Source organism: Danio rerio, chromosome 7, assembly GCF_052040795.2.
Source record: "Danio rerio strain M-AB ecotype USA chromosome 7, GRCz13ab, whole genome shotgun sequence".
NCBI classification, from domain to species: domain Eukaryota; kingdom Metazoa; phylum Chordata; class Actinopteri; order Cypriniformes; family Danionidae; genus Danio; species Danio rerio.
In genome coordinates this window covers 57,852,468-57,879,978 of record NC_141027.1, presented here as the reverse complement: position 1 = coordinate 57,879,978, position 27,511 = coordinate 57,852,468, and the positions used below count along the sequence as shown (strand labels likewise).

General features: G+C 40.5%; 3 protein-coding genes across 12 annotated transcripts in view; 1 reads left to right on the top strand and 2 right to left on the bottom strand.

Annotated features, from left to right (window-relative positions):
• The window catches only part of LOC147843209 (uncharacterized), a 527,423-nt gene that overhangs the window by 320,640 nt on the left and 179,272 nt on the right, over nt 1-27,511 (top strand). The window lies entirely within an intron of this gene.
• Nucleotides 1-27,511, bottom strand: part of pde5ab (phosphodiesterase 5A, cGMP-specific, b) — a 109,654-nt gene that overhangs the window by 20,813 nt on the left and 61,330 nt on the right. For 5 of the 10 annotated variants that reach the window (XR_015494749.1, XM_087259343.1, XM_087259344.1 and 2 more), the window contains exons 11-12: nt 22,574-22,633; nt 15,608-15,754 (exon numbers count right to left, since the gene is read on the bottom strand). Coding sequence is in view for 7 of the 10 variants with exons in the window: in XM_087259343.1 (XP_087115469.1) it covers nt 15,608-15,754; nt 22,574-22,633 (207 nt within the window). In the remaining 3 variants the exon portion in view is untranslated. 10 annotated transcript variants of the gene reach the window in all.
• On the bottom strand, nt 7,134-12,010 carry LOC147843210 (uncharacterized). The gene is made up of 2 exons (XM_087261976.1): nt 7,951-12,010; nt 7,134-7,632 (listed from the first exon to the last, which is right to left on the bottom strand). Exon 1 carries the CDS (start codon nt 11,338-11,340, stop codon nt 10,534-10,536), a length of 807 nt encoding a protein of 268 aa, XP_087118102.1. The 5' UTR covers nt 11,341-12,010; the 3' UTR covers nt 7,134-7,632; nt 7,951-10,533.

Sequence of the window (27,511 nt, the reverse complement as noted above, 5' to 3'; positions counted from 1 at the left end):
TTTCCTTTTTATTATTAAATGAATGTTTCTTTATTGATCATTATATAATAATGACTTTAATGTAGACATGCAGTTAATCCAAACATGCAAGTCATTAATTGATGACGCTTTGAAGTGACGCTAAAGATACAAGGACGTGTCTTTTCACTTGATTCGATTCCTCGGTCCTTGAGTCTTTTCCTTGCGTCTTTCCCTCGTAACTTTATCCCGGTGGGGTGGAAACACGAGGAAAGAAAGCAAGGAAAGGAAACAAGGATGCACAAATAAGAAATGAGAAGCACCCGAGCTCTCAGAATATCAGCAGTGAACTCTGTCTCCAATCGGCGCACAGGGACAAAAGTAAATAAATAGCCTAAATTAAACGCACTGTACTATACAACTTTTTTTTTATTGTAGCCTAATAGAAAACGCATTGACACATCATTTCAACATGCTGCTATTAAGCCTACTACTAAATGCCTATTTCACTTTATTTTTTAGTAAATAGATAGAATAATAAGTCATTTACATTATAGCCTAATAATGTTTACATTTGTAGTTGTCCATAGCAACCCCAAAAACGTACCTGCTTGCCTTGCACATATAATTAATGGGCACAGTTTTTCGACTATTTTTTTATTTTTTATTTTTTGCTGTGGATGTTATTGAGCTTGTAGAAATCGGAAACAACACCAGTTCTGCGACAAGATGAACCTTTATTTATATCTCTATCAGACAATACCTATTTTATATGCCAAAAGAAACAACAGACAGTAAAAAAATATTAACATAAATATCTTAATGTAGGCATAGGCTTTAGTCGCATGCTTTAGCAAACAGTTGAAATTTTTTTTAATAAAAACGTCATATCGTGCCTAAGCCTTGTAGGCTCAGTCACCCCCACAATTAGAAATTAAATTAGAAAAATAGATATGCCATCCCTCTTTGAGCGAACATAAAGTCTGACCAGGCTAAAGTGCATGTATGACAAGTGCCCCAATAACTCATGGACTTATGATCATCCCCATTCTCCTCAAACTTGAAGCATAACGAAATACTACACCATTAAAGTTGCGACAAAGAAATTCTGGCAAAATAACCTTAGCCTCGGAACGTAAAAGCGAGGCCAACATGTCTAGAATAGAATAGGCTAAACCAATGCACCCTGCTTCACTGAATGAGCGCTCGCTCGCAGCACTTGTTGCTGAAATGCATAGAATTCTCTTGGAATGGTGCTGTAGTCGTGGGAATGACTGGCATTATTTTTCCCAATAGGAAAGTAGATTTTCCTCTGCTGATCCGTCTATACGGCAGTTTGTAGAGGAATACTTCTGTACACTTCATCCAGAATTAGTGTATCCGATTCCTCCTCCCATTCTGTGAAGTCAGTCCTAGGCTTTTTCGTTGGTGCGCCAGCTATGCCTATAAAACAGTTCAACCGCCCGCCACCCGCCCTAATTTAATTAAAGTATTATTTTTTCGTAACGTCATCCGCCCGATCCGCGGTTTATCCGCTGAGTCCGCCGCTATAACCGCCAACCGCGCATCTCTAGAAACAATACAGCAGATAGCACACAGTTTTGTTTTGTTTTTATTTGTGAAATTGTTGAAATAAGGTCTGATATATTGGGTAATTTATTTAACAATATTGACATATTTAACTATACAGTTATTTAAATAGTTGGTTATTCCAAAAAAAATCTACAAAAAGGTTCAAATAAATAAAACTTAACTGCTTCATCAATGAAAATAACTTTACTTCTTTTATTTGGATCTTGCTAAATATCTTGCGTCACAGTCACCAGCGATCCAGCCAGTGCAGATGGTTAGTAAACACTAAACTACAAATTTGGCAGCAAAAAAACTACAAGATCCAGTCATGCACCACTCACACGCTTGGCCTAGATCCTGTCTGAATGCAAACACTCACAGCTGAAGCTGCTTATGAACTGATTACATGGACTATAAAGAGAGCACTCACACACACATACAACTGTTCTAAGTCTTGTTATACTGATTGTGAACATTACAATGCGTTTTCCTCGCCTTGCTTTTACCTGATTTTGACCCTCGCCTTGTTTGTTTGTTTATGTTGTCTGCTTCCTGCCTATATTGACCCATCACCTGTGTTTTTGACTACAACTCTGGATTTGTCTTCAAACATCTCTTTGCTCCTAATTGTGACCGTGGCATATAGCACTTTTACAACGTAGATTGTGTCAAAGCAGTCAGTCCAGTTTTCAGAGTTTAAATTCAGTTTAGTTCAGTTCAGTACAGTGTGGTTTAATTGTAAAAAAAAAAAAAAATCTCAGAGCACATGCTGAGCTGAGTGTCTGAGTGTCACATGCTGAGTGTCACAGTCCATAAGTCAATCCTTTTTCATATATTCTGACCTATACTAATAAGAGAAAACATTTTGTCATAACATAATGTTATTTGTGTATTTTTCTTTTTTATTTTCCTAATCTAATATAAATCAGTCATGTTACCGCGTAGCCACCAGGACCTGGGGAAGGCTGTTAGTTACTGTCTGTTGTGCAACAGAAGTTACCAGTGATAATGAGTGACTGTTTACCTTACACTGAGAGGTGTTGTACACATAGCTATTCTGTACTCACAGTCGAAGTTTCAAGTCAGTAATTAAAAAGATTTAACCTAAATTACAGGTAAAAGTTCACCTCAGATTGCTGACCTGATCTTATTCATGGAATAACAAAAATCTATTATGATTGACAATTTATTCTGTGTTAAAAATGTACTATCATATCTCTCAGCCCTAGTCTGATATTTATTACTTCAATATAAAAGGGATACAGGGACATAAAAAATCTGCTTTATAGCTCATTATTGCCCTTTTTAAAGTAATCTAACTTAAACCATCAGTAACCTTTAGTAAAATGTTTTAAAACAAAAACAGATTGTTCAAAGCTTAGTCGTAATGTTTAGACTATAGCGTAGGTTTTTAAAAATGATTATTTCTGCCTTTTCTATTTAGGCTTCGTGATCATTTTTGTGATAATACTTCCATCAACAAAATGTGAGAATAACAAACTTCTTTTTCTTTGGTTACACTGTTTCTTTGCTGAAATAATCCAATATTCAGAGAAATGTCCTTTGGGGATTTTGTAGAGAAAACCAAGGTGATGCTGACTTCTGAATTGACCTAAATATGTCAGCACTCTAGACTGAAAAAACTTAATATAACAGTGAAATCTTTTCTTTTTGTGCATAATGCAAAAAAAATATTCATTTGCTATTATAAGTTGTTAAATTTAAGACCAACATTTTAAAAGTATATAAAAAAACCATATCTTGCAAAGCAGATGCCACTTGATATTTCCACCAATTATTATTATTTCCATCCATCCATTGACCAAACCACATATGCTCTGTGGAGTTGTGGGGATGCTGGAGTCTTTCCCGGTGACCAGGGTAAAACACCCGTAACAGATGGCCAATCCATAACAGGGCTATTATTATTTCTTATTTCAAAAACCATGATTTATTTATTCTGCAACCAAAAGAGCCCAAAAAATACAAGGACTACCTAGATATAGCATTGAAGCGATCATGTGATCTCAATATGATTAGGCAACCTGCCACTTGTAAAATATAAAGCAGCTTTTTCTAGGCCACTGATGACTGGAGACTTCAGTGTAACTGTTATCTGTGGTCTAAAGTGTTATTTATCACTACAGCTGTAGGTAGGTACACATTTTGCTAATTTTTTTTCAAATTTAGTAATTTAATAATTTTGTTAAAATAATCCCATTTAACTATAGTACCCTCACTTAACATGTGTATATTTAATTCTAACTTTGTTAGTTAAATAAAATTACAAGTGATCTGAGAATTTCTATCTTGAATGACCATATAATCTAAACTGACCACACGCAATCCAGGGTCCGTTACTTTTTCTCATGCAACAAAAGCTTGTTCTGAAAAAACAGCCCTGTATGCATGTCTGGAGACCGCAAATTATGTAGCCAGAAGAACGTATAGCTGAATTTCATCTTTAAAATAAACGCTGTTACCAGTTCGCTTGCTATGTACGTGAACAGATTTGAGATGCAGAGCGGAGTTGACCACGACAACGGGGCTCGAGCCCAGGTTAGACAACAGATAAGGCAAAAACAGGTAAGACAAAAACAAAACAACAAATGGCCAAAAAATAAAACAAACATGTAAATAACAGGGTGAGAATGTGATAAAATCTGAAAATGTGGTAAAGATCAGGTGAGAGATTTTCTTTTTCTGGATTGCTTTTATAAACACTGTGGTTGGGTTTGGGGAACGGGGTGGGCGGGTCAATCTGTGCTTTTTAAAACACCATTGGTTGGGTTTTGGAAAGGGTATGAGGGTGGGGGGATCGGTTTGTTGGTCAGTCTGTTAGTTAGTCAGTCGACAGAGGCCTCTGGTGGATTTACGTGAGAACAGCAGGTGCACATGGCACTCACGAGAGACGTTTGAGATCTGAATAAGCGTACACAGCGGACTCGCTGATTCGCGAAAACAAAAACTGCAAAAAAACATAACTCTTGAGGCATATTTTACTCTCTTAGAAATGTAAATAGGGGTACGTAATCAGAATGAGCCTTGGCTGTTCTCATGTCTCTGTTGCTATCTACTTTTTGCTAAAAAAAAACTAAAAAAAACTTTCTGACAGCAAAACTTTACTTCAGACATGTCTTTTTAACTTTCATAAACAACATTGCTGAACAAAGTGGGAAACATGTAACATTTATACACAATTATAGGCCACATTGAGGAAAACTAGGTAATGTCTGCATAACATTTGACAACAGACATTTCAAACTTATTTTAAATGCTCAATCGAAGGAAAAATTCAACTTGGTACATTTTTATATAAATGGCAAGAATGACAGCTCTGGCCATTCGAGTACTTGTAGAATTCTGGTAGTTCCAGCGTTATTAAATTTTTATGCTTTAAACTTTTATTATGTTAAAAACTGACTAAAGACAATTGTGTGTGGTCCAGTTACTTTACCAACAAGATTAATTTATACAAAAAAATTCATTCATGTGCGTTCTGTTCTATGGTAAGGGTGATACTTATATATACAATCTGTATATCCAGCATTGAAAATTCTGACATGCTGAGAACAGACGAGATCTTTGCCTGCTTCACAAAACTGCTCAATTACTCTTCCTTACAGCCTGTCCCATTTTCAAAACAAGAGTCCCACAGACATAGCAATTATAATACAAGCTAAGTCAGGGTTATTCTGTGCTGTCCAGCTATCTTACCAACAAGATTAATTTCTACAATAAATTCATTTGTGCGTTTTGTTCTATTTGTCATTGCGATAAAATATGTTTATCATCAGAGCTTGCGATTGATTAGGGCTCGGTACAGTGGTGTCTTCTATTAGATCTGCTTTCATTCACTCAGTCAGAGGTGAATCACACCCAGAAAACCAATAAAGAAAGGCAGACTTCATGTCCTGCCAGGAAGATACCTCACTTAACTCCCAAGGCCATAAAAGGAGCTTGTTGCAGCCAGTCACACATTGAAGGCTGATGTTTTGCTTTAATAGTCAGCTGAACCTGATCTAGCAATTATGCTTCAAACTGCAGGAGAAAGTGTTAGTCTTCATTTTCTTCTTGTAAGGTTTTAGTGAATGCCTTCCACAGCATTATTTTTTTATTCATAGTTAAGAAACTGCATTTGCTTAATTTCTATACTGATGTAACAAAAACTTTATTTCATGAATATGTTTTTTATACAATAACTTGAGAGCAAAAGGAAAAAAATACCAAAAAGTACCAGAACAAACTTGGTCTTCTTTCTTCTATGGAACATAATGCATTTTTAAGAATGTAGGCAACCACAGTTTCCATTTTCGCTGACCTCCACTTAGCAAATTAAGGGGGGAAAAAACTATGCAAATACTCCATAATCTTAATGGCTAATACTTCATATATTCACAAAGTTCACAAGTTGTATAGGGTCCCCAAATCATCAGGGGGACCCTCTTGTTCTAAATGATGATAAAATGACTGAGGCTGTGCAAGATATTTTTGTTCATTTTTCATTTAGGCATCCAAAGATTAAGAAAAAGTGAAAGCGATGCAGCTGACACGGGAAAGTCATGTGATAATAGCATTTTCCTCCTTCCTTTACTGTTCTTGACTAAATAGCTATATAAGCTACTATGCTTCTCCTGCTGAACAATAGCTCCCAATAAACATTCTGTGTCCCTTGAAGAGAGGCAATATGGGCATGTACAAACTGACATTAATCTTTAATAAACTGTCGAAATGGACAGTATCCATAACATTTGCCTTACTATGTCATTTACCATGTTAGCTGTATTAGTCACATTACTGCCTCACATGACAAACTCATTTTCAAAGGAAGTTGCTAAAGATTGGACAATTTGTTTTTAAAAGGTGCTTAATGACACTGTAAAATGATAAACTCATTCCATAATCACAACTCAAAATGGAATCTCTATGTAATAAACTAAATAAATATTGAGTTTTCTCAAACTGACTGGCCATCTTGGCAAAATTATCTGAAATATATTAAATTATATTACTGTATTGGTTGTTAATGCTATCTAAATGAACAGCAATTATACAAAATGTCAAGATATCCATCTTAGCATGTTTTAACCTATATTTTGGTTAAAAGAGTAAGGAAAGCAATAGAATAGTTGCCAGTATAAATCTGTACATTCAGACAGTGACACTGAGTATGTTTACATGGACACCATTAATTTGATTTCATTGCGATAAAGACAATACTCTGATTAAGAGTCTACCATGCAGGGCTTGACATTACCTTTTTTGATCATCCTGAAAAATATATATCAGATTCAAAGCATGAACAAGAACTGGGACAGGAAATAGTACTAGGGATGTAACGATACAAATTTTTTTTTAACTGATTTGATCCCAATACCAAAATTCGTAGTATCGACGGATACAGATCCGATCCGGATGCTCATGCTGTTGCATGATGCTTTTTAAAGCATAATACAGGTTCTATAGTTCTGATGATAAACTCAAATAATATTTCTTCTTTAGTAAACATAACAGACCTATAGGCCTACTATACAGTTGAAGTCTGAATTATTTGCGCCCCCACCGCCCCAACACCCCCCCCCCTGATTTTTTTTCTCTTTTTTAAAATATTTCCCAAATTATGTTTAACAGAGCACAGAAATTTTCACAGCATGTTTGATAATATTTTTTTCTTCCGGAGAAAGTCTTATTTGTTGTATTTTGGCTAGAATAAAAGCAGTTTTTAATTTTTTAAACACCATTTTAGGGACAAAATTTTTAGCCCCTTTAGGCTTTTTTGTTTTTGATAGTCTACAGAACAAACCATCATTATACTTGCCTAATTACCCTAACCTGCCTAATTAACCTAATTGACATATTTAAGCCTTTAAATATCACTTTAAGCTGTATAAAAGTGTCTTGAAAAATATCTAGTAAAATATTGGTTACTGTCATCGCAGCAAATATAACATAAATTAATTATTAGAACTGAGGTATTAAAACTATTTTGTTTAGAATTCTGCTAAAAAAATATTATTTTTCTTAAACAGAAAACAGGGAAACAAATAAACGTTCGAGGTTACTAAAGTAACCCTTCGTTCCCCGAGGAGGGGAACGGAAGCACTATAAGTGGATTTGATTGTAAAATCCACGCATTGGGAGGTTCGGTTCAGAAGCTACTCGTCTGAAAGAGTATTGAACGGGCCAATTAAGAATGAATTGGCAGCGCAAGCCTGCGCAGGTGAGCGGCATAAGCAATCAACTGAGTATATAAGCTCACCTGGCGCCAGCAGACGCTATCCTTTTTAAGCTGAAGAGACTTTCAACAGCTAAGGGACAGTCATTATGGCGACGGAGTATAGTGCTTCCGTTCCCCTCCTCGGGGAACGAAGGGTTACTTTAGTAACCTCGAACGTTCCCCTTCGGGGGGAACTTCAGCACTATAAGTGGATTTGATTGTAAAATCCACGCATTGGGAGCCCATTGAAAGCGCCATAATGACTGCACCTTACCAACACCCCCGATGAGGAGATAGTCAAGCAAGCGTGACGCACCCACATCATGGGGGGCGCGGTCCTCCAACGTGTCCCTGGCCCTAATTTATCCTACTTCAACAGAAGTTTTACAGATTTATATATATTTTTTGGGAAGTCGTGAGCATCTAGATAATTCTAGGAAAATACGACAGTACGTTGGGAAGCGTGCAATCCCGATAGGGAGGATGCTGCGGAGGCCATCCGTTACCCAAGGGGGGATAGATGGCAGAATTACATATGGACTAGCCCTAAAAAGGGGGAGTACGCATAGCAAAAGAGTGGTTAGCGGGGAGGGAAGACACGGGTCCGGCCAGGGGGCGGGACTTAACCGTGGCGGAATAAGCATATGGGATCGCCTAGTGGGGATCACTCATAGCAGGCACCTTTACCCAAAACGCGGGCTGACCAGCGGGCAGACCTACAACGTAGTGGGCCAGCAAGTGACTCCTCCGCTGAGTCAGTGCTGGGGGCCACGGAGGAATCTGCAGGGCTCACCTGACGGGGAACTTTACTGACAGATAAAAAGGCGCACGTATCTCCGTGTTAGGGAAAATGGCGCAGCAAGCGTGTTTCAACACCCTACCGAATTGTTTCCTCAATCACCAAGGGTTACCTAATACCCTTGAGGAAACCGGCTCCACTAGCAGATTGTAAAACCTTGCAAATGTGTTGGGTGTTACCCAGCCCGCAGCTCTACAGATGTCTGTTAGAGGGGCGCCGCGTGCGCGCGCTCGAGAGGATGCGAAGCTCCAAGTGGAGTGCGCACGCGCTCTCGGGGGACGCGGCTCATCTCGGCTCTGATAGAGAAAAAAAGGCATCCACAATCTAGTGGGAACTTATTTCGGTACGGCACTTCCCTGCTGCCGACCGCTATAACAGACGAAGAGCTGCTCAGATGATCTAAACTCTGAGTGCGGTCCGGATAATACGCAAAACGCGAACTGGACAATAAGAAGGGCTGGGTCTGCCTCCTCCGAGGGCAGCGCTTGCAGGCTCACTACCTCGTATTAAAACGGAGTGGTAGGAACCTTGGGCACATATCGCGGGCGGGGTCTCAGGACGTGAGAGAAGCCAGCCCAATTACAGGCACGAGTCACTGACCGAAAAATGCCTCCGGGTCCCCGACCCTCTAATCGATATCAACGCGACCAGCAGAGCTGTCTTCAGGGACAGAAAAATACTGAGTCGAGGATCGAAGGGATCTGACGCGTGAGGGCGAGATCCTAAGAGGGCATGAGAGGGGGCGGGGTGGATTAATTCGCTTAACGCCCCTGAGGAACCGGATGATGAGGTTATGCGTTCCCACGGTGCTGCCAGCCACCGCGTTATAAGAGCGGAGATGGCAGCCACGTAACCTTGAGTGTGGAGGGCTACAGCCTGCTCTCCAACTTCTCTCGGCGTAAAGAAAGCACAACGCTGATCTGGCAAATTACGGGGGTCTTCTCAGCGAGAGACACACCATTCAGTGAATAGACTCCACGTCAGGGCATAGGCGCGCTCGGGGAGGGGGCTCTAGCCCGAGTGACGGTATTAGCCACCGCAATCGGAGGTTACCTAAGTCTTCCTCGCGTCTAAAAATCTCTTCAAAGATCGGCGAGGGTGCCAGGTGGTGCCCTGTCCCTGAGAGAGTAGGTGCTCTCTCGAAGGGACTGCCAGGGGAGGGCTATCGCGAGGGAGAGCTCTGACATCCAGGTCCGGTTGAGCCAGAGGGGCGCAACCAGCAACCTGTTCCTCGTCCTCCCTGACCTTGCACAGTAACTGCGCGAGCAGGCTCACTGGGGGAAACGCGTATTTGCGCGTGCCCCGAGGCCAGCTGTAAGCCAGTGCATCCGTGCCGAGAGCACTCTGTCAGGAAAAAAACAACTGGCAATGAGCGATCTCGGGGGAAGCAACAGATCGATCTGGGCTTCCCCGAATCGCGCCCATATCAGCTGAACAGACTCGGGGTGGAGTCTCCATTCTCCAGGACGCAAGGCTGCCGTGAGAGCGCATCGGCTGCACGGTTGAGCTTGCCTGAATATGAATGGCGTGCAGCGATTTCAGCCGCGGATGACTCCAGAGGAGCAGACGGCGGGCGAGCTGAGACATGCGGCGAGAGCGCATACCCCCTATACGGCTGATATACGCCACCGCCGCCGTACTGTCCGTCCTGACCAGCACGTGTTGCCGCTCCAGCACCGGAAAAAAACAGTGGAGAGCGAGGAACACTGCCAACAGCTCCAGGCGATATGCCAATGCAACTGGGTACCTTTCCACAGGTCCGCAGCCGCATGCCCGCAACGCACAGCCCCCCAGCCCGTGTTGGAAGTGTCTGCTGAAACGACAACAAGACTGGACGCCTGTTCTAGAGACACCCAGGCCTGTAGGAACGAGGGGTCGCTCCAAGGGCTGAGGGCGCGGCGACACAGCGCAGTAACAGAGACTCGGTGTGCGCGCGCGTGCCATGCGTGTCTGGGGACTCGATCGTGAAGCCAGTGCTGAAGTGGTCTCATATAGAATAATCCGAGCGGCATGAAGCGGCTGCGGATGCCATATGCCCCAGGAGCCTCTGAAATAGTTTCAGTGGGACCACTATTTTACTGTCGAGCTCTCTCAGACAGTACAGCATCAGCTGAGCGCGCTCTCCGGAGAGGCGCGCTGCCATGGTGACCGAGTCCAGCTCCAGCCCCAGAGAAGAGATCCTCTGCACGGGGGCGAGTTTGCTCTTTTCTCGGTTGACCTGAAACCCCCACAGGTGGAAGTGCCAGAGCACTTTGTCTCTGTGCATAATCAACTGCTCCGAGAGAGGGCAAAAATCAGCCAGTCGTAAAGAAATTGAGTATGCAAATGCCCGCGAGCCGAAGGGGGTGAGGACCCGCGGAGACAGAGAGAGCCCGAAGGGGAGGGCTTTGTATTGCCAAGCTCGACCTTCAAACGCAAACCGCAGAAACTGTCGGTGGCGAGGAAGAGTGGAGACATGGAAATACGCGTCCATCAGGTCTAATGCTGCAGACCAACCCAGAGGACGAACGCACCGGAGGATGCGCTTCTGCGTGAGCATTCTGAACGGCCGCTTGTGCAGGCAGCGGTTCAAAACGCGCAGATCTAGGATTGGCCATGACCCACCGCTCTTTTTGGGCACGATGAAGCGTGGGCTGTAAAACCCGCTCTCCATCTCGGCTGGAGGGAGCGGCTCGATTGCATCCTTCGCCAGGAGGACAGCAATCTCCTCTCGCAAGACAGGGGCGGACAGGGGGCTGACCCTGGTGAATACACACCCGTGACTTGGGGGGCCGTTTCGCGAACTGAATCGCATAGCCGAGTCTGATTGTGCGTATGAGCCACCGCGAAGAGCTGGCCCGCGCTAACCAGGCAGGCAGAGCTCTCGCTAATGGACTCATCGCTACAATCGCTGACGTACCAGCAGTGGGGCAGCGCGGAGTGGGTGTGCTGATCCGGGAAGCTCGCGGGTCCCACGGAAAAGCTGGAGGTGAGATATTTGCTCTCACTCCAAACCCGAGCTCCGGAGGGGAGGCTCGAGGGGTGGGAGAAAGGAGACCGTCCTCCCAGCGCTCGTGAGCCACTGGCGAAACGCACCGAATCTGCAAGCAAGAAAGCATAGCGTCCCAGACTGGCAGATTTCGGGCTGTCACATCTGGGGAAGTGAAAAGTGCCCTTTCATAATGTTTTCATGGCAGTAAAAAGTGCCGTTGGAAATGGGGCCCCGCCCTCCAGCGGGGAAAGAGCAAGTTCCCTCTTCTCCAGATGGCCTGTCCCAGGGGCGCTTCGCGGTCCGTTGCCGGACTTAGCGGCGTTCTGGGCAGGGGGGCTGCCTGCTTCCGAGGTGCCCGACGCGCTCGCTTCGCCGGAGGCGTGTGCGGGGGCGGAGCAGCTCTCGTAGGCGGGCGCCTTCGGCGAGGAGCAGGTATGAATGGCACGGCGGGCGGAGCGGGCTACGGACCGCCGATAAGACATCACCCACCAACTGCTCTCTCACCGCCTTGAATTCCTGGGTGAATTCACAGACAGTGTCGCCGAACCTGGCTGGGGATATGGGGAAGTCAAGAAAGCGGACTTTGTCGACTTTGCGCATATCAGCCAGGGGTGGCGCTCCTGGACCACTAATGTGGACATCGTCCTCCCCAACGCACACGCAGCGGACTCAGTAGTCCGAAGAGCTAAGTCGGCGGCGGTGCGAAGCTCGTAAGCCTGGGTTGGACCCACCCTCGTGCAGCTCGGCCAGCGCCTGCGCTTGGTAGCGCTGGTAGGTGGCTATCGCATGCAAGGCGGAAGCAGCCTGGCCCGCAGCTATGTAAGCTCTAGCTCCGAGGGAGGTAGATAACTTACAGGCTTTGGATGGGAGACGAGGCGGACCCCGCCAAGAAGAGGCGCCGCGCGGATTTACCGCCATCGCGCACTCAACCTGAGGAATCGCCACATACCCCCTGGCTGTTTCACCGTCAAGAGTGGTTAGGGTGGAGGAACACGCAGCACGAGCAGAAAAAAAAGTGCTTTACAAGACCGCGTGAGCCTACTGTGCACCTCCGGGAAGAAGGGAACGCCCCTCTAGTCGGTCCGGCCGCGGAGCTGGGGGATAAACCATCTCCAACCCACGGCCGAAGCAGCCCGGGAAAGCACGGCTAACATGTCCGTTTCAGGATCCGTAGTGACAGCGCTCACCAGCCCGAAGGGGGCGAGCGGGTCTGGATCATCATCGGACAATGAAAGCCCACCCTCCGATGCCGCGGTGGACATCTGGTCTCCGGTGTCATCGGGCGTAAGGGCTACCATCTGTTAGACGGATCGCTTCCCCCGCCCGAAGCTTGGATGGAGCGCTTAGAGGAGCGGGAGGTCCGCGGGCCCGTGGGCGACGGATTATCTCTCGCTGAAACCCTCAGATCTGCCCGAGTGCCCGCTGCAGAGCAGGGGACAACTGGGGTGGTTCGCCCTTTGCAAAGGCTTACCGCGATCTTGCGCAACAGTCATGGCATCGCAATGACGACATGAACTGCCCGCGAGCAGCGCATTAACATGCTGGACCCCCAGACATGTAACGCAGTGCCCGCGCCCATCATCTGAGGACAGGAAACCACCGCATCCAGAAACGCACAGTCGGAGCGCCGTCCTGATAAGGACGTGCTGCACGACTGTGTTGCTCTTTCTGTGAAGTTTGCAACTTTATACGCACCGCTCTGGAGGACCGGACCCAAAGAACGCCAGGCAAGGGAGAAACCCAGCTCGACCGTCTGCCACTGCGTGTACACACTCTGGACCGGGAGAATGCTCTCGTTCGCTCAGAATCTTTGGTCACAGCAGGAGGAACCCTCATCGACTCGATCAGAAAGTCTCTGAAGCGAAAAGGATAGCGTCTGCTGGCGCCAGGTGAGCTTATATACTCAGTTGATTGCTTATGCCGCTCACCTGCGCAGGCTTGCGCTGCCAATTCATTCTTAATTGGCCCGTTCAATACTCTTTCAGATGAGTAGCTTCTGAACCGAACCTCCCAATGCGTGGATTTTACAATCAAATCCACTTATAGTGCTGAAGTTCCCCCCGAAGGGGAACTGAGAGACTAATAACTTAGGGGGCTAATAATTCTGACTTCAACTGTACATGACAGATGGCACAATCTAACAAAAAACATGATGCTTGCTGTAAATTAGGCTACATTATTTGATCAGTTGTTGAAACTGATCAGCTGTGGTCCAGCTAATGCTTCTTTTGTATATTAGGATTTTTCTTTGAAATCTGTAAAAGAATCGGCTACTGCTATTGACCCTAATCGATGGTAAAATAATGAGCGTTTTTGTAAAGCCTGATTTATTCCTGCAGGTTTGACGCAGACTAAACCAAACTGCCTGAGGGCAGTTTTACTTAATAACATTCCCTCGCCTAAACTTGCTGTGATTTAGATGGAAAAATTGAAAGCACATTAGCACAGAGAAAAAAATCAGATCTTCAGCACATAACCTTTAAAATAATGACTTATATTAAACATTTAGCAAATATATGACAGGTTTGTGATACCACAATTACAGTGGAGCATTAAATTAAATCCTTACTTTTCATGGAGTGAAGCAAATCATCCACCCACACAGTTGTGTTCATTGTTCATTTATTTTTGACTGAAATGATTTTTTTTGTCTGTAATAATATCTTTTTGGAGCAAATTTTGGTATATTTTGTATCTTAATCTTAAATTTTTTTATTTTTTGTTGGTCAGTTATCTACAAAGTAAACAAAATTTGAGATGAAGTTTAAAACAAGGTCCGCTTATATGCTCCGGCACACAAACACAAACTGGTCTGTTAAATCAAATATTATTATAAATAATATTACACTGAAAAAAATTATTCAAAGATGATTCCTTGGATTTACTCAATTTCTTTATGTTAAGAGGTGGTAAACAATTTATTTGGGCTGAATTTAAACAAACAAACTAAGTTGAACATTACTAAACTTAATTTGTTTGTTTAAATTCAACACAAACAAATTGTTTGCAACAGTTCTGCATGCAACACTTTTTTCAGTGTACAGTGAAATACTTAGTTTCAGAGTAGCCTATATTAGGCTAAATAATTTTCTGTTAATGACAATCCACATTTCGCCCGTCAGTTTTACTTAATTTAATAAACTACTTTGACCACAGCCAGCCAGGCTTTACAATCTATTCACAGCACTGAAAGTATTCTCCTCGGAAGAGTAAACTCAGTTGGGAGGATGAGAGAACATAAACTCATTGTGAGAATAATTTTACGGAGTAACGCATGTTGCGTCTGTGCAGCCAGTGCATGAATGAAGAGCTTGATGCATCACTAAGACACAGCCTGCGTTGAGGAACTGTCCACTGTATTATTGAGCCTTTTCTAATTTAAAGTTTCAGGTAGGCCTACTTTGTGTGTGAAGCGCAGGTAATAACCATTTCTACTTCTTTATAGCGAATGCAATTTGCTGATCTAACACACAAAGCGCAACATGGTTTAGAAACAGCAGTGAACTCCTTGCGGCAGTTCAAAATGGAGCCATTTAATGCAAAACTAAATCCATTTGTCCACTGATTATTTAAACTAACAGCTACAAATAGGCTTTGAAAATTTTTTTGTGTTGTCATAAACGAATGTGACACGCAGTTTGATTGTGAATGAATGGAGAATGATTGACAGGCGCAGCGGAGGGAAGCGCTGAAGTCGACATGAATTTAAGCATGTAAATATTCAACTGTACTTAACATTGAACTATAAAATGGCTTCAGGACATTCAGGATATAGTGTGCCTACATGGCAACTTTTTAGTGCCTTATAATACCTTCAAGGTTTTTGTTGGCTAATAAATTACACAGAATATAGCGCATGCGCAAAATCAGATTTGGATCGATACCAGCTGGTTGATACCCGATCCAGCACAAATATGCGGTATTGAACCGATATCCGATACAAGTATTGGGATCGGTGCATCTCTAGATAGTACAGTTGCTAAGAAGCTATGGGTGCTTGTGTGTGATTTGTATTTGACCCAGATCAAAAGACATTTTTCTCCCTATAAATGACATGATCTCAGTATCAATAACAGAATATAACAGGTACCTTGTACTTTATCTGAAAATTCTGCACAAGCTTGAGGTCCACAAACATGCGGATGGTTGCCTGGGTCGTCTCAGCATCTGTCAGGTCAAAATCACTGAAACTGTAGTCCATCAGTCTGAGAGACTGAGCGGAGGGGATCGTAGCTGCCTGTGGAAGTAGGACAGGCCAATATTTACATATTACACTTGAACACAAAGTCAAATACATTTAAGTCACTCACAAACACAGCAAACACACACACACACACATCTGAACAGCCTCACTAATTCACTTCACTCACTCAACAGACAAACAAACTGCCTGGAAGGAGATCGCTGTCTGTCAGGCATAAATAATCAATGAGCTGCCATCAGCATAGTTTGCAGTGCACAAGATGAGCATTTAGCTGTGCTGCGCTTGATTTGTCTGCTCTTGCTGAAAATGGTCCATCATTTAATGCAGAGCCCATAAATAATGTCCTATCTCCTGTTGTTTCTATGTGCTTAAGTAGACAAACAGAAACCAGAATTACCTTCAGACATGCTATAGTTTTAATAGCTAGCTAAGTAAATAAATTAAAGGTGCCATACATTAAACCGATCTCTTAAATCTACACCGAAGTTTTGTGGCTTAGGTAAGATTTTCCAGAAATGGTTTTAAAGGTATATTTCCAACCCTAGGAATTGGCCCAAATATGATATGGTTGGTTTTGACCATATTTGGAAGGGTTGTACATATTAATTAGCCAAATTATGATATTTCAGCGGATAGAAAAATATTTTATCAAATCAATGCCTTGTTAAATGACAATCTTTTCAACTGAATTGCTAGAGAGGTTGACTTTACATCACCAGAGTAACCTAGTTAGTTCCTCAGTTGTGTATGGATAAAATACAGGCTAAACTATAATTATACCCAACAAAAGTTGCAAACAGGATGTATTTACAGTTGTATTTTGTGGGTTTGACGTATCTGAAAAAAGAGAGAGGAATTAAAAACCAATCTCAACCTAAAAAGATGAGTTTTACTCATCCTTTCACTTCTGAAAAAGAGCTGTGTGATATGACTTGATGCATAAACCTGTATTAAACACTTACTACAAGCTGTTTATGTGTGCCTGTTGCCTCATTATAAACATTTGCATCAAATTTTACAATATACATTTTATATTAACAAAAGGACTCAAACTGTCAAACATCTTAAATTGGGGAAAGAAACATGGAATACTCAGGTGGATTACTTGGGATAGGGAATTTAAGTCAGGGAAGGAAGACTCAACATTTCAATGTTGGAGGGAGAAGGGAATAACATCACTGTGCTGTGTAATTTAAAACGAAGAAATGGAAAGTTATAAAAATGAAAGGATAAGTTTGGACTTGGCAATCAAGATTTTTTTAAAATATCTACAGCTAAGAGATTATTTTAATTAAAAAAAAGGAAAATCAGAATAAAAAATATCTCTTCACTCACTAAAATGATGATGAATGCCTAAAATTACACAATACTAAAAGTAATCCCCTCTGTTCGTGTAGTGTTGATCGGTCATGCGTAGGCGCACACGGAATCTGTGCATGCAGAAATCTGCCGATTTACCCAGATTTTTAGTCCATCATTGAGTCTATGTATTTACTTGTGTAAATGTGTCAAATTTTACATTTATTCAGTTTTTTTTATTTCAGTAACAATATAGACTAATATGAAAATGTTTATATGATTTTTTTACAATACAGTTTCTAACAGTTTCTAATATTTTTTGCCTTTTAGTAGATATATAATATGATTGACTTGATTTTTTACCAAATAAGTGGATCTAATTGGATTTGCATTGTAATTATTAAATAAGTTAAAAACCTTATATTATATATATATATTAAGGTTTTAGTTATGATACTTTTAAATAAATGCAGATTATTTTTATAAAATTATCTGCAGAAATAGCAAAAAATGTCCGCTGACTCTGTCTGGCCCTAGTCATGGGTCCCAGTCCACACTATATGTAAAAGTAAAATGGGATAAAGAATTAAAGTCTAAAATTTCAGAAGACGGCTGGTATGATATGTGGGAAATACACCCAACTACCACTAGTTCACAAGTTTGGACAGAATTTTCCAGGAAATGCCTTATATGCTTCTTTATAACACCCAAGATTAAAAGCAAACAGACCTCAGGCAGAAGCAGGTCATACCCATATCTTCTGAAGCTGTAGGAAAAATTCAACCTTTTTGAAATGATGTGCAGAATGTTATTTCTAAGGTGTTTGGATACAGAGTTCCTATGACTGCAATATTTTTGTTTAAGGGAGATATTAAGGACACTGTCCCCAGAGGTGACCAATATGTGTGTAAGATTCTTCTTGTGGTATGCAAAAAGACTATAACAAGGAACTGGCTTAAAGACTCAACGTTGAAACGTAAGCAGTGGTTTCGTTTCGTTTCAGTTTCTTTCATTCATTTATTCATTCCTTCCCTTTTTTAATCAGGGGTCACCATAGTGGAATGACCTGCAAACATATCCAGCGGATGCCCTTCCAGCTGCAACCCATCACTGGGAAACATCCATGCACACTCATACACTACAGAAAATTTAGCTTATATCACGTCTTTGGACCTGTGGGGGAAACCATAGCAACTGGAGGAAACCCACACCAACATGGGGAGAACACGTAAACTCCACAGAGAAATGCCAACTGGCCCAGCTGACTTTCTTGCTGTGAGGCGACAGCCAACCTACTGCGCAATCATGTTGCCCTTGAAGAAATTCATGTAATGGAAAAACTGACATTTATATTGAGGATGAAAATGGATATTTTTAGGAAGTGTTGGATAAATTGGATATATAGGTTATATAAAGACATCCCCATTTGGTAATTGAAAGAGATGTAACAATCTTATGAGTTTGGCTTTTTTTTTTTGTCTTTTTGTCCTGTTAAATTATTGTTCTGTATTGTAAAAAGTAAACTAAATAAAAATAAAAGTTATAAAAAATAAATTAACAAAAGATACATTTTAACAGACCTTATGTGGCATTGAGTTTCTGAATTTTCTGCATATCCCACATTTTGCATTCTAACATGTTGGGAACAGACAAGATCATGCAAGCTGCCTACTTCACAAAACTGCTTAATTATTCTTTTAAAATAAGTGTCCCACATACATAGTAAGTAGTAGAAGCTTAGACAAACTTAAAAATGAGTGGAAAATATCATTGTAAGAAACATTGTGGCCTATCAAATGCTCTGGAGTCTGGATATTAATAATCCCATGTAGATCGTCCAAGTAAAGATTTTGTTTTGATTTGTCCAAGTTATTTATATGAGAATAACTTTTTCATTTTATGGCACCTTAAAGTACAATTTAGTTATTAATAAACTAACCAAACCGATATTAGTGTTTACTACTCTATCATACTGCAAATTAAGCATTTCTATGTGTGTTTTACATGCCTTATGAATAAAACAAATAGTAAATGTGCATGCTGACCTTCACTTTAAGAGTAATTGGTGTAATTAACAAGCAAATGACTCTCAACTGAAGCTGAAATCCTGCCTCTGCCAGTGTCTTAATTGCCTGATTACTCCCGCAGGCCTAATCAGTGCAGGTTTTCCATATCGGAGTGCTGTATCCAAGCAACCTGTGCTCTCGGGGAAATTTCCAGAGCGTGACTGAAGCTACGAAATTCCTGGTTTGTTTTACAAACACTGTGTAGAATAAAAAACCTGGAGAAAAAAAACTAAAAGTGCGCTTATGCTAATTTAAAGGTTTAAGGATTTTGGAGGTCACCTATTTTTTTAAATAAATCAGACTATATCATAAGCATTTGCAAGTATACTAAGTATTTACATGTTGTGTTTTTGTTGCTAATATTAATTGTAATACCTTTGCTTGTAAGTTGTATTGCATAAAAGTTTCTGCCAGCTGATTAAATGCTGCCAAATGATTGAATGTAAATGTATAAATAGCTAGATTACACACAACATGAAAGGTCATATGTAAAAAAAAGCATAATACCGTATGAGCTCCCAGCATTAATATTAGTTGTATGATATAATTAATGAATGTTCAATGTAAGGGGTGCTATTATACACCCGACGCAATAAGGCACAAGATGTGTTGGCAGCGCAAGTTTAATTTTTTTCACATTTTGCGCCACGTTGTTTAAATAGCAAATCCACTACTTTGTGGACTCATGGGTGGGCTAAGGAGGTGTGTTAAGGCGCATTGTTGGTCTATTCATGAGAATTTGCATTTGTATAATGTTATTATTACTATTAGTATTATTTATTATATGCATATTTATATTTGTTTTAATAAAAACAAGCTTAGATTTGTCCATCTGTCGGGTTTTGGAGACGAATGCATCAACATGGGACATAAGAACAGGACGTGTATTTGATATAACTCAGTTTTCTGACTCTTAAAGCCCAATGTTTCACTAAAATGCATCTACTGACAGAATTAGTACTGGGAAAATGATTAAACTGCAGCTTTTTTCCCAAGCTACAACAAGCTTAAAATAAATTATAATATTAAAAATTGTGTGTAGTCTATAAATGAAAAAAAATTCAATGCGAAGTTTTGAATCAATATATTATTGATTATTATATAAATAAAAGTGAAAGCATAATTTTAAGTTTTCTTTTACTATAATATAACTTATTTAGATACCTAATAATGTAGTCAATTAAGCAGCACTAATACTTTCTGTTAAATACTCCTCAGCACTCTTCACCTTCCGACATGGTAATATTCACAAAATAGCATTCTAAAAGTGAATCAAACTAAATATATATATACATATATATATATATATATATATATATATATATATATATATATTTAATATATATATTTAAATATATATATATATATATATATATATATATATATATATATATATATATATATATATATATATATATATATATATATATTTAAACTAATGGATATTTGTATTAGTGTAAGAGAGGTCAGCTGGTGAAGAGCTGTGCTGGTAAACATCACTCCTCTGTTAGCCTCCTTGTCAGAGCAACCAACTCCCATGCGGAGAGTTCCATCCCACCTCGGAGCGGGTTTGGTGGTTTAGAACCGACGGGGTTACGTTGGTGTCGTGACCCGAATGGGAGTAAGGTTTAGGGAGGTAAGTGTAACAAAGGCCAGCTAGTGAAGTGCTCTGCAGATAAACCTCACTTCTCTGATCCTGAAAAGGTGCTCTAGTGAAAGACGCTAGAGACCATGGTCTTTAGCAACCTTGTTAGAGCAACCGACTATCATGCGGAAAGTTGCCAGTTAGATCCCAGATGCCAGTTAAAAACCAGATGTACTCAACCCTGATCCAGGAGATCTACCCTTCTGCAGAGTTCCGCTCCAACCCTAAACAAGCACAACTAAACCAACTAAGTAGTATCTGAAGGAGCACTTCATTTAAATGCAGGTGTGTTTGATCAGGGTTGCAGCTGAACTCTGCAGGTAGGTAGATCTCCAGGAACATGGTTGAGCAACCCTGTTGTAAACTGTTAACCATAGTGGTTTGCAGTGTTTTACAAAATAGAAAAGTGGATTATTTCCATAATAGCCACCATCAGTACAAACCAATGTTTTCATCTCATTTATGCCAAATTCAAGCAGTATCAAGACACATCAGATCAATCAACTTTTTTCAGTTTTGTACTGTTCAGTATTGTCGAGCTTTCCTATAAACTCAAACCACTAAGGGCATTCTCACCCACAAAACCTCTGCTCACTGGATGTCTTTTCTTTTTACGGACAATCTTCTGTAAACCAGATAGTTGTGTGCGAAAACCCTAGTACATGTGGAGTTTTAGAAATACTCAGACTAGCCTGTCTGACTAGTCAACAACCTCTTTCTTCACCATTCTAATTCTTAATGCAAACCTCAGTAGATTTTCCTGATTGTCTTGACATCTACTGTACATGCCAAACTGGACTGAGTTAAAATGAGATATTTGCATTACTGACCAATGTCTAATGACTGACCAACACTCAGCTACTTTACAATAGCTTTGACTTAAGGTGAGCATACATGGTGCCAATTCTTATAAGTGGACGATCTTATGTCCATGCACAGATCACAAGTAAGTTCCTTTGAAAATGGGTATATTGAGGAGGAAGATATACTCTGCATTTTTATTTGACGAGATTTCATGACCTGGCAAACCCTGAAGCAATCACATGAAATTTCATGTTCTATGAACATTGCTTTCAGTGTTCAGAAACCAGGATGCCTGGTCACCACAATGTGTGTGATGTATGTGGTATAGTATCTCTGAAGACCCTGTCATGAATGAGGCATCATACAGAGTTCGCTGTTCAATGAGTTTATCCTCCTGATTGGTCAACTTCACATAGCTCAGGCTCATTGCGGTCAACTCTGCTCTGCGTCTCAAGTCCACTGACGTACACAGCGAGCTAACTGGACAAACTGGAAACAAGTTGTCCATACGGAGGTAAGCTGCATCATATCGCCCTGTAGCGTTCGTTTTAAAGACAACATGCAGCCATAAATAATTCTGGCTACATAATTCAAAATCCCTAGAAATGTTTATAGGGCTACGTTTTCAGAATACGCCTGAGTTGACTTCACATAGATAAACAGATTGGGTATTTTTACTGCACACACTTCACAACTCAAGCCAACAGATCTTGAAACTTTTTAACGCCATGTTAAAATTGATGGGTGATGCTGGTTAGCTTATAATATCCTCTCACACAGTATGAGCCACGACCACACAAGCATCAATGATTTCTATGAGAAAATAATAAAATATAAATAAATAAAAAGTAAAATAATGAAAAATAAATAAATCAAAACTACAAAATCGCAGCATTGTATGTGCACCATCAAACAAGCAGATTTCCTGAATCGATAAAATGGGAAAATGCTGGCCAACATCCACAGTGTAGTTTAAATGGCAGACACACAATCCTGATGTCATATTTTTATTTGGTATAATGACAAAATGTAATTTACCGCCGTTACCTGGAGCGCCCGCGTCTCTTCCTCCGCAGCGGAGGCATGATAAGAGAGGACCTGCATAATATGCACAAAAAGGCACACAATGTTAATGGGTCAGCAAAGTATGTTCAAAATAGCATCCTATAATCAATATGGAGTGGGATGGGCAACTTCAGTCATGCAGAGGTTAGCTCCAACCCTAATCAAACTCACCCAGTCATCTTGAAGACATTGATAAGCTTGTGCAGGTGTGTTTAAATAGAGTCAGAGCCAAACTCTGCAGGACAATGGCCCTCCAGGATCGACGTTGACCATCCCAGATTCTGCCCAACATTTTCAGTTTAAAGTGCTTCTGTCATCCTCATTTGTATGTTGCTTTGGATAAAAGCATTTGCTAAATCACTAAATATAAAATGTATGTAAATGTTTGCATTTAGCATCACTGCAGCTAGCTTTCTGTAGCTCTCACATGGTCGTCCCTAAAGCAGGGCTGCTCCTGGAAAGTATCTGAATAGGAGATGACATGGGAAAACTAGGTTGCTGCTGGAAAAGGTGTTAGTGAGGCAAGCAGGTGATGCTCACCCTGCGGTCCATGTGGATCCCATCACAATATTTTGATGAGGACTCTATACACTCTACACACTATCTTAGGATGAGATGTTGAACAGAGATCCTGGCTCTTTTTGGTTGTTACAAATCCAAGGATATCATAATTGATATACCCCAAATCATAATTGGCTTCATCCCTCTGTCTCCTCTCCACCAATAGGCTGTCACGTCATCTAGCTGGATGGTGCAGACTGGTGGTGGATGAGGAGATCCCTTGAACATCACTAAATCACTTTGAGTTCCCAGAAAAGTGCTATATAAATGCAAGGAATTATTTGTATTATTATAAAACAGACATGCTCAAAGTAGGGTAACCTATCATTTGGCCTGCCATCCCATCTGAGAAGAATTAGAATGAAGGTTGCAGCAAATGCCAGAGATTGTCATTTCTAATTTAACATAACCTTTTGTTTGTTTAATTGTTGAGCAACAAAAAAGTCAACTGAAATTAAATGTTTTAATTAATTGTTGTGCATGAATCAGTTTTTTAAAAATGTAACTACTATCACTCAAAGATAGACAGTATGTGTCGCCACAGCAGAATGAACCGCCAACTTATCCAGCACATGTTTTACACAGCAGGTGCCCTTCCAGCTGCAACCAGTCACTTGGAAATAGTTATTAAAATCATTGAATTACTTTTTCTATATATTTTTCAATATTAGTAAATTAGGAAATTACTATGCCAGCTTTAATTTAATTGTTCGGTATATTTACCTTCAGCCCACCATTAAGTTTGTTTTCTTGGCCCTTCATAAGAAAACATTTGGACACCCCTGTTAGAAGTGAGGTCATTTGACAATGCTGCATTATACACACTGTTTAGGGCCTTAAATCACACCAAACAGGCTTTTTGTGTTGAGAAGAGCCTTTTTCATCGATTTACTAAGGACCACAAGTGTTTCACGCACTGATTAATCGCCCTGTGCGACTTGCATTTAAACTGCCTACTACGCTTGTGTTTTTGTCGTTAAAGATGTGCGCCTGCAGTTGAAAAAAAGGAAACACTGTGTGGAAAAAGCACGCTACATCAGAGCAGAGGCAGGGTTTACGTTGAGGTGACAGCAATTTTTGTATTGTCAAGACATCTACAGAGACTTTTAAAGATGGAGGAGAGATTTGGGTTCGCTGTTATTTGTAGCTGTATGACTTTACAAATCTTGAATTTCACAGTATAATTAAATATTAATATTATACTAATATTAACAGCAACGTTCGCGCACAATAGGCAGCTTATTTAGTCATTGCCTAGTGACATAAAAAGCTTTTTTTTTTCTTGACAACAAATAAAGGCATTGCAGTGCGCCTCGCTTTCTCAGAATGGAAAAGTGCGTTCGGTGTGATCATTGGACCCTTAGGGGCTGATCAAACAAAACAAGCTTTTATGTTACGGAAACGCGAACTGTGCGCGAACATTGCTTTTGATGTTGGTATAATTTTAATATTTCATAATTTTGTGATGTTCAAGATTTGTGCACCGGATGACTCAAAACAGCAACCACATATCTCTCCTCCATCTTTAAAAGTCTCCGTAGTCGTCTTGACAACACAAACATTGTTGTCACCTCAACGGAAACTCTGCCTCTGCTTTCATTTGATTGTAGAATAAAAAAAAAGCGACTAACATAATGCAATTTTTCCACTTAGAGTTGACTTAAGCAGCGTGCAAAATGTTTGCGGCCGTTTGTAAAACAGTGTTTTCCCTACCAATATATCAGGGGGGTGCCCCGCCCTCTTCAAGTCACATTAATTCTATAATCTATATAGCGCCAGATCTCAACTTTTTTTAATAAATAAGCTAAATAGTCATAAGTAAGATGTTATTTACACAATAGCATGTCATTTCTTTTCTGTGCTTGCGTCACTGCAGCTAAAATATTTGCAGATGCAAACATCCCAAGCCTCCTGGAAGTTACGGGAGTCTCCTGCAAATGCACAGACACTCCCGGATGCCCGTAAACAAATAATAAACTTCTGGAAATTGCATGTCTCCTGCCCGTTCCTCAAATACATCCCGCATTCTGTCAATAGTTGGAGACGAGCAAAATATTGGATGTGGCCTTTTTATATAGAAGAACTGAAAGTTCTGTTTCGACAATATTGCAAGTCCACTAAAAGCTGGCTGGAATAATTAGATAACTTTTTCTTTTTACATAAATATTTAATAATGTAATTTCTTGTAATGCCCTTTTTGCTATAAATAGTCGTTTATGGGCCTATTTCCTTTTAGAAAACAAGTATTCAATTTATAGATGTGCATTTTAACTAATTTTCATCTTTCATCATTTGCAGTGTTTCCAAATTGCATTGTTTGTAATTGTCCTGTGGCAGTTCCTTCTGCTTTGGTGACCCATGATAAGGCACTTAGCTCAGTAAAATGAATGGACAAATAATTTTTTGTAAAGCTGCTTCTGGCCATGACATGTTCACATCTACATTTTTCATGCTTTCATGTTTAATAAATGTCTCAATAAATGGGCCAGACATTTTTGACTTTCCAAACCAAGAGGCTCAGGAAAGGTTCTTCCAGAAGCCTATAAAGATACATTTCAGTGACAAAAGCTGCAAAGTTTGAGAATAAAAAAAATATAAAATAAATGTTAATTTATAATTTACAAACTGTTGTACAGTTCAAATAGTTGTTCAATTATTTACTGTAGTAGATGTTACTGTTATGTTACTGCGAGTAGCCACACTGCGTTATGCCGCATCGGTAAGCCCCTCTTGAGTTTCAGTTCAAAATGCCTCACGCACCCTTTATTATTCCATGCTGTAAAAGTCCACATCTGAGTGGAAACAAAAACGCTCTTGTGTGTCTCTTTAGACGCAGATGAGCTGCTGCTTTATTGTTTACATCAACAACAGCAAACAAAACATCTACTGCCCTATTCACACCTAGTATTATGATGTGTTCTTTGTCGATCCATTCACAAGTGGACAAAGGGATCACATTACTGTTCATAGCTGGCATTTAAGTATGTCTCTTTTGTCCACTTTTTGTCTTTCGACCGCTATCAACTCCTTTACTGATGAGCGACGGTCTGTGGGCGAGTTTTGTCTTTCTCTGGTCTTTCAATCTAATACTGTGAAAGCCAAAGCAAATTTTAAACAGCACAATAAATGTGCTTTAATTTAAAGAACTAGATCAATTAAACAAGCTATATGGTTACTTGATTAATGAAATTATAGATTTTTTTGTTTCAGATCAACACCTATTACACCTAAACACTATTCTGCTTTTACAGTTTTAACATGCATATATGCTTCTGTTTGTATTCGAAGGTAATTAAATGAAGCGTCTTCGAATGAAATCATTATGCAAAGATAGAAGAGGAACTGATCATGTGAAAAGAACAATCATCCAAAACATGAGACATCATCCAAAAATTTTAAGGCTTAAAGATGCAGAATGCGGTTAGCACAATATCTTTCGAACACAATCCCTCCTCTGCGGTCCAAAGCCACTCCTCCTGAAACACATGCATGCACATTAAAGATGACAAAGACCCACTAGTTCATGTCATTTGCCAGTTAGAAAACTTTACAGTACTTTATAAGACTACAATTCTGTACGAAAAACTGTATTATATCTACCATTTTTTCGGTTGTGTAACAAGCAAAACTAGGGATGTAACGGTATCAGAATTTCACGGTACGGTAATACCTCGGTATGAATGTCACGGTACGGTATTTATTGAATCATTTACAGGAAAAAACAAAACTTATGAAAATACTCCAAAAAAGTGCCAAAAGTGTCAATGACATACAAAATAGCCATCTATCTGTAAGCTTTGAAACAGGAACTTCAATTTTAATAACAAAAAAATATTAAACCATGTAAAAAAATTAAGTTTCAATTTAGTAGTGTTGAAAACTCATCACATTCAACATTTAATCACTCACTCACTTAGATAGAGATGGGTTTAAAGGAAAATTATCATATAAATATAATCTGGTAAAAGCTGGTATCTCTGGGTATTTACAATGTCCCCTGCAACAGAAAAAAACACTCTCATTTGGGACTGAGGTTTCTGGGACAAGAGAGATATGACTTGGCCCAGGTTGACAGCAGTGGGTAACGTTGTGCATTGTCTTTCCCCCACTTGAGAGGACAAACCATGAGTAAGATAGAGGTCTCATGTCTGCATCAATCTGAACAGTGTGCTGTGTTTCTGCAATCCCCATGACTGATTATTAGTCATATTCCCCAACTTGCAGGCACGTGCACACACAGGGCTCAACCTGTGCAGTGCACATGCCCTTTTTAGTCTTGGATAGAAAGTTCCCTTCCAAAATGATCAAAAGTGCCCCCGCGACGCGACATACCCTCCGTCCCGCTTTACA

Bases quoted from the DNA above. Each gene is read 5' to 3' on its own strand.
- LOC147843210 (XM_087261976.1), bottom strand. From the start codon at position 11,340: ATGCGATTCAGTTCGCGAAACGGCCCCCCAAGTCACGGGTGTGTATTC.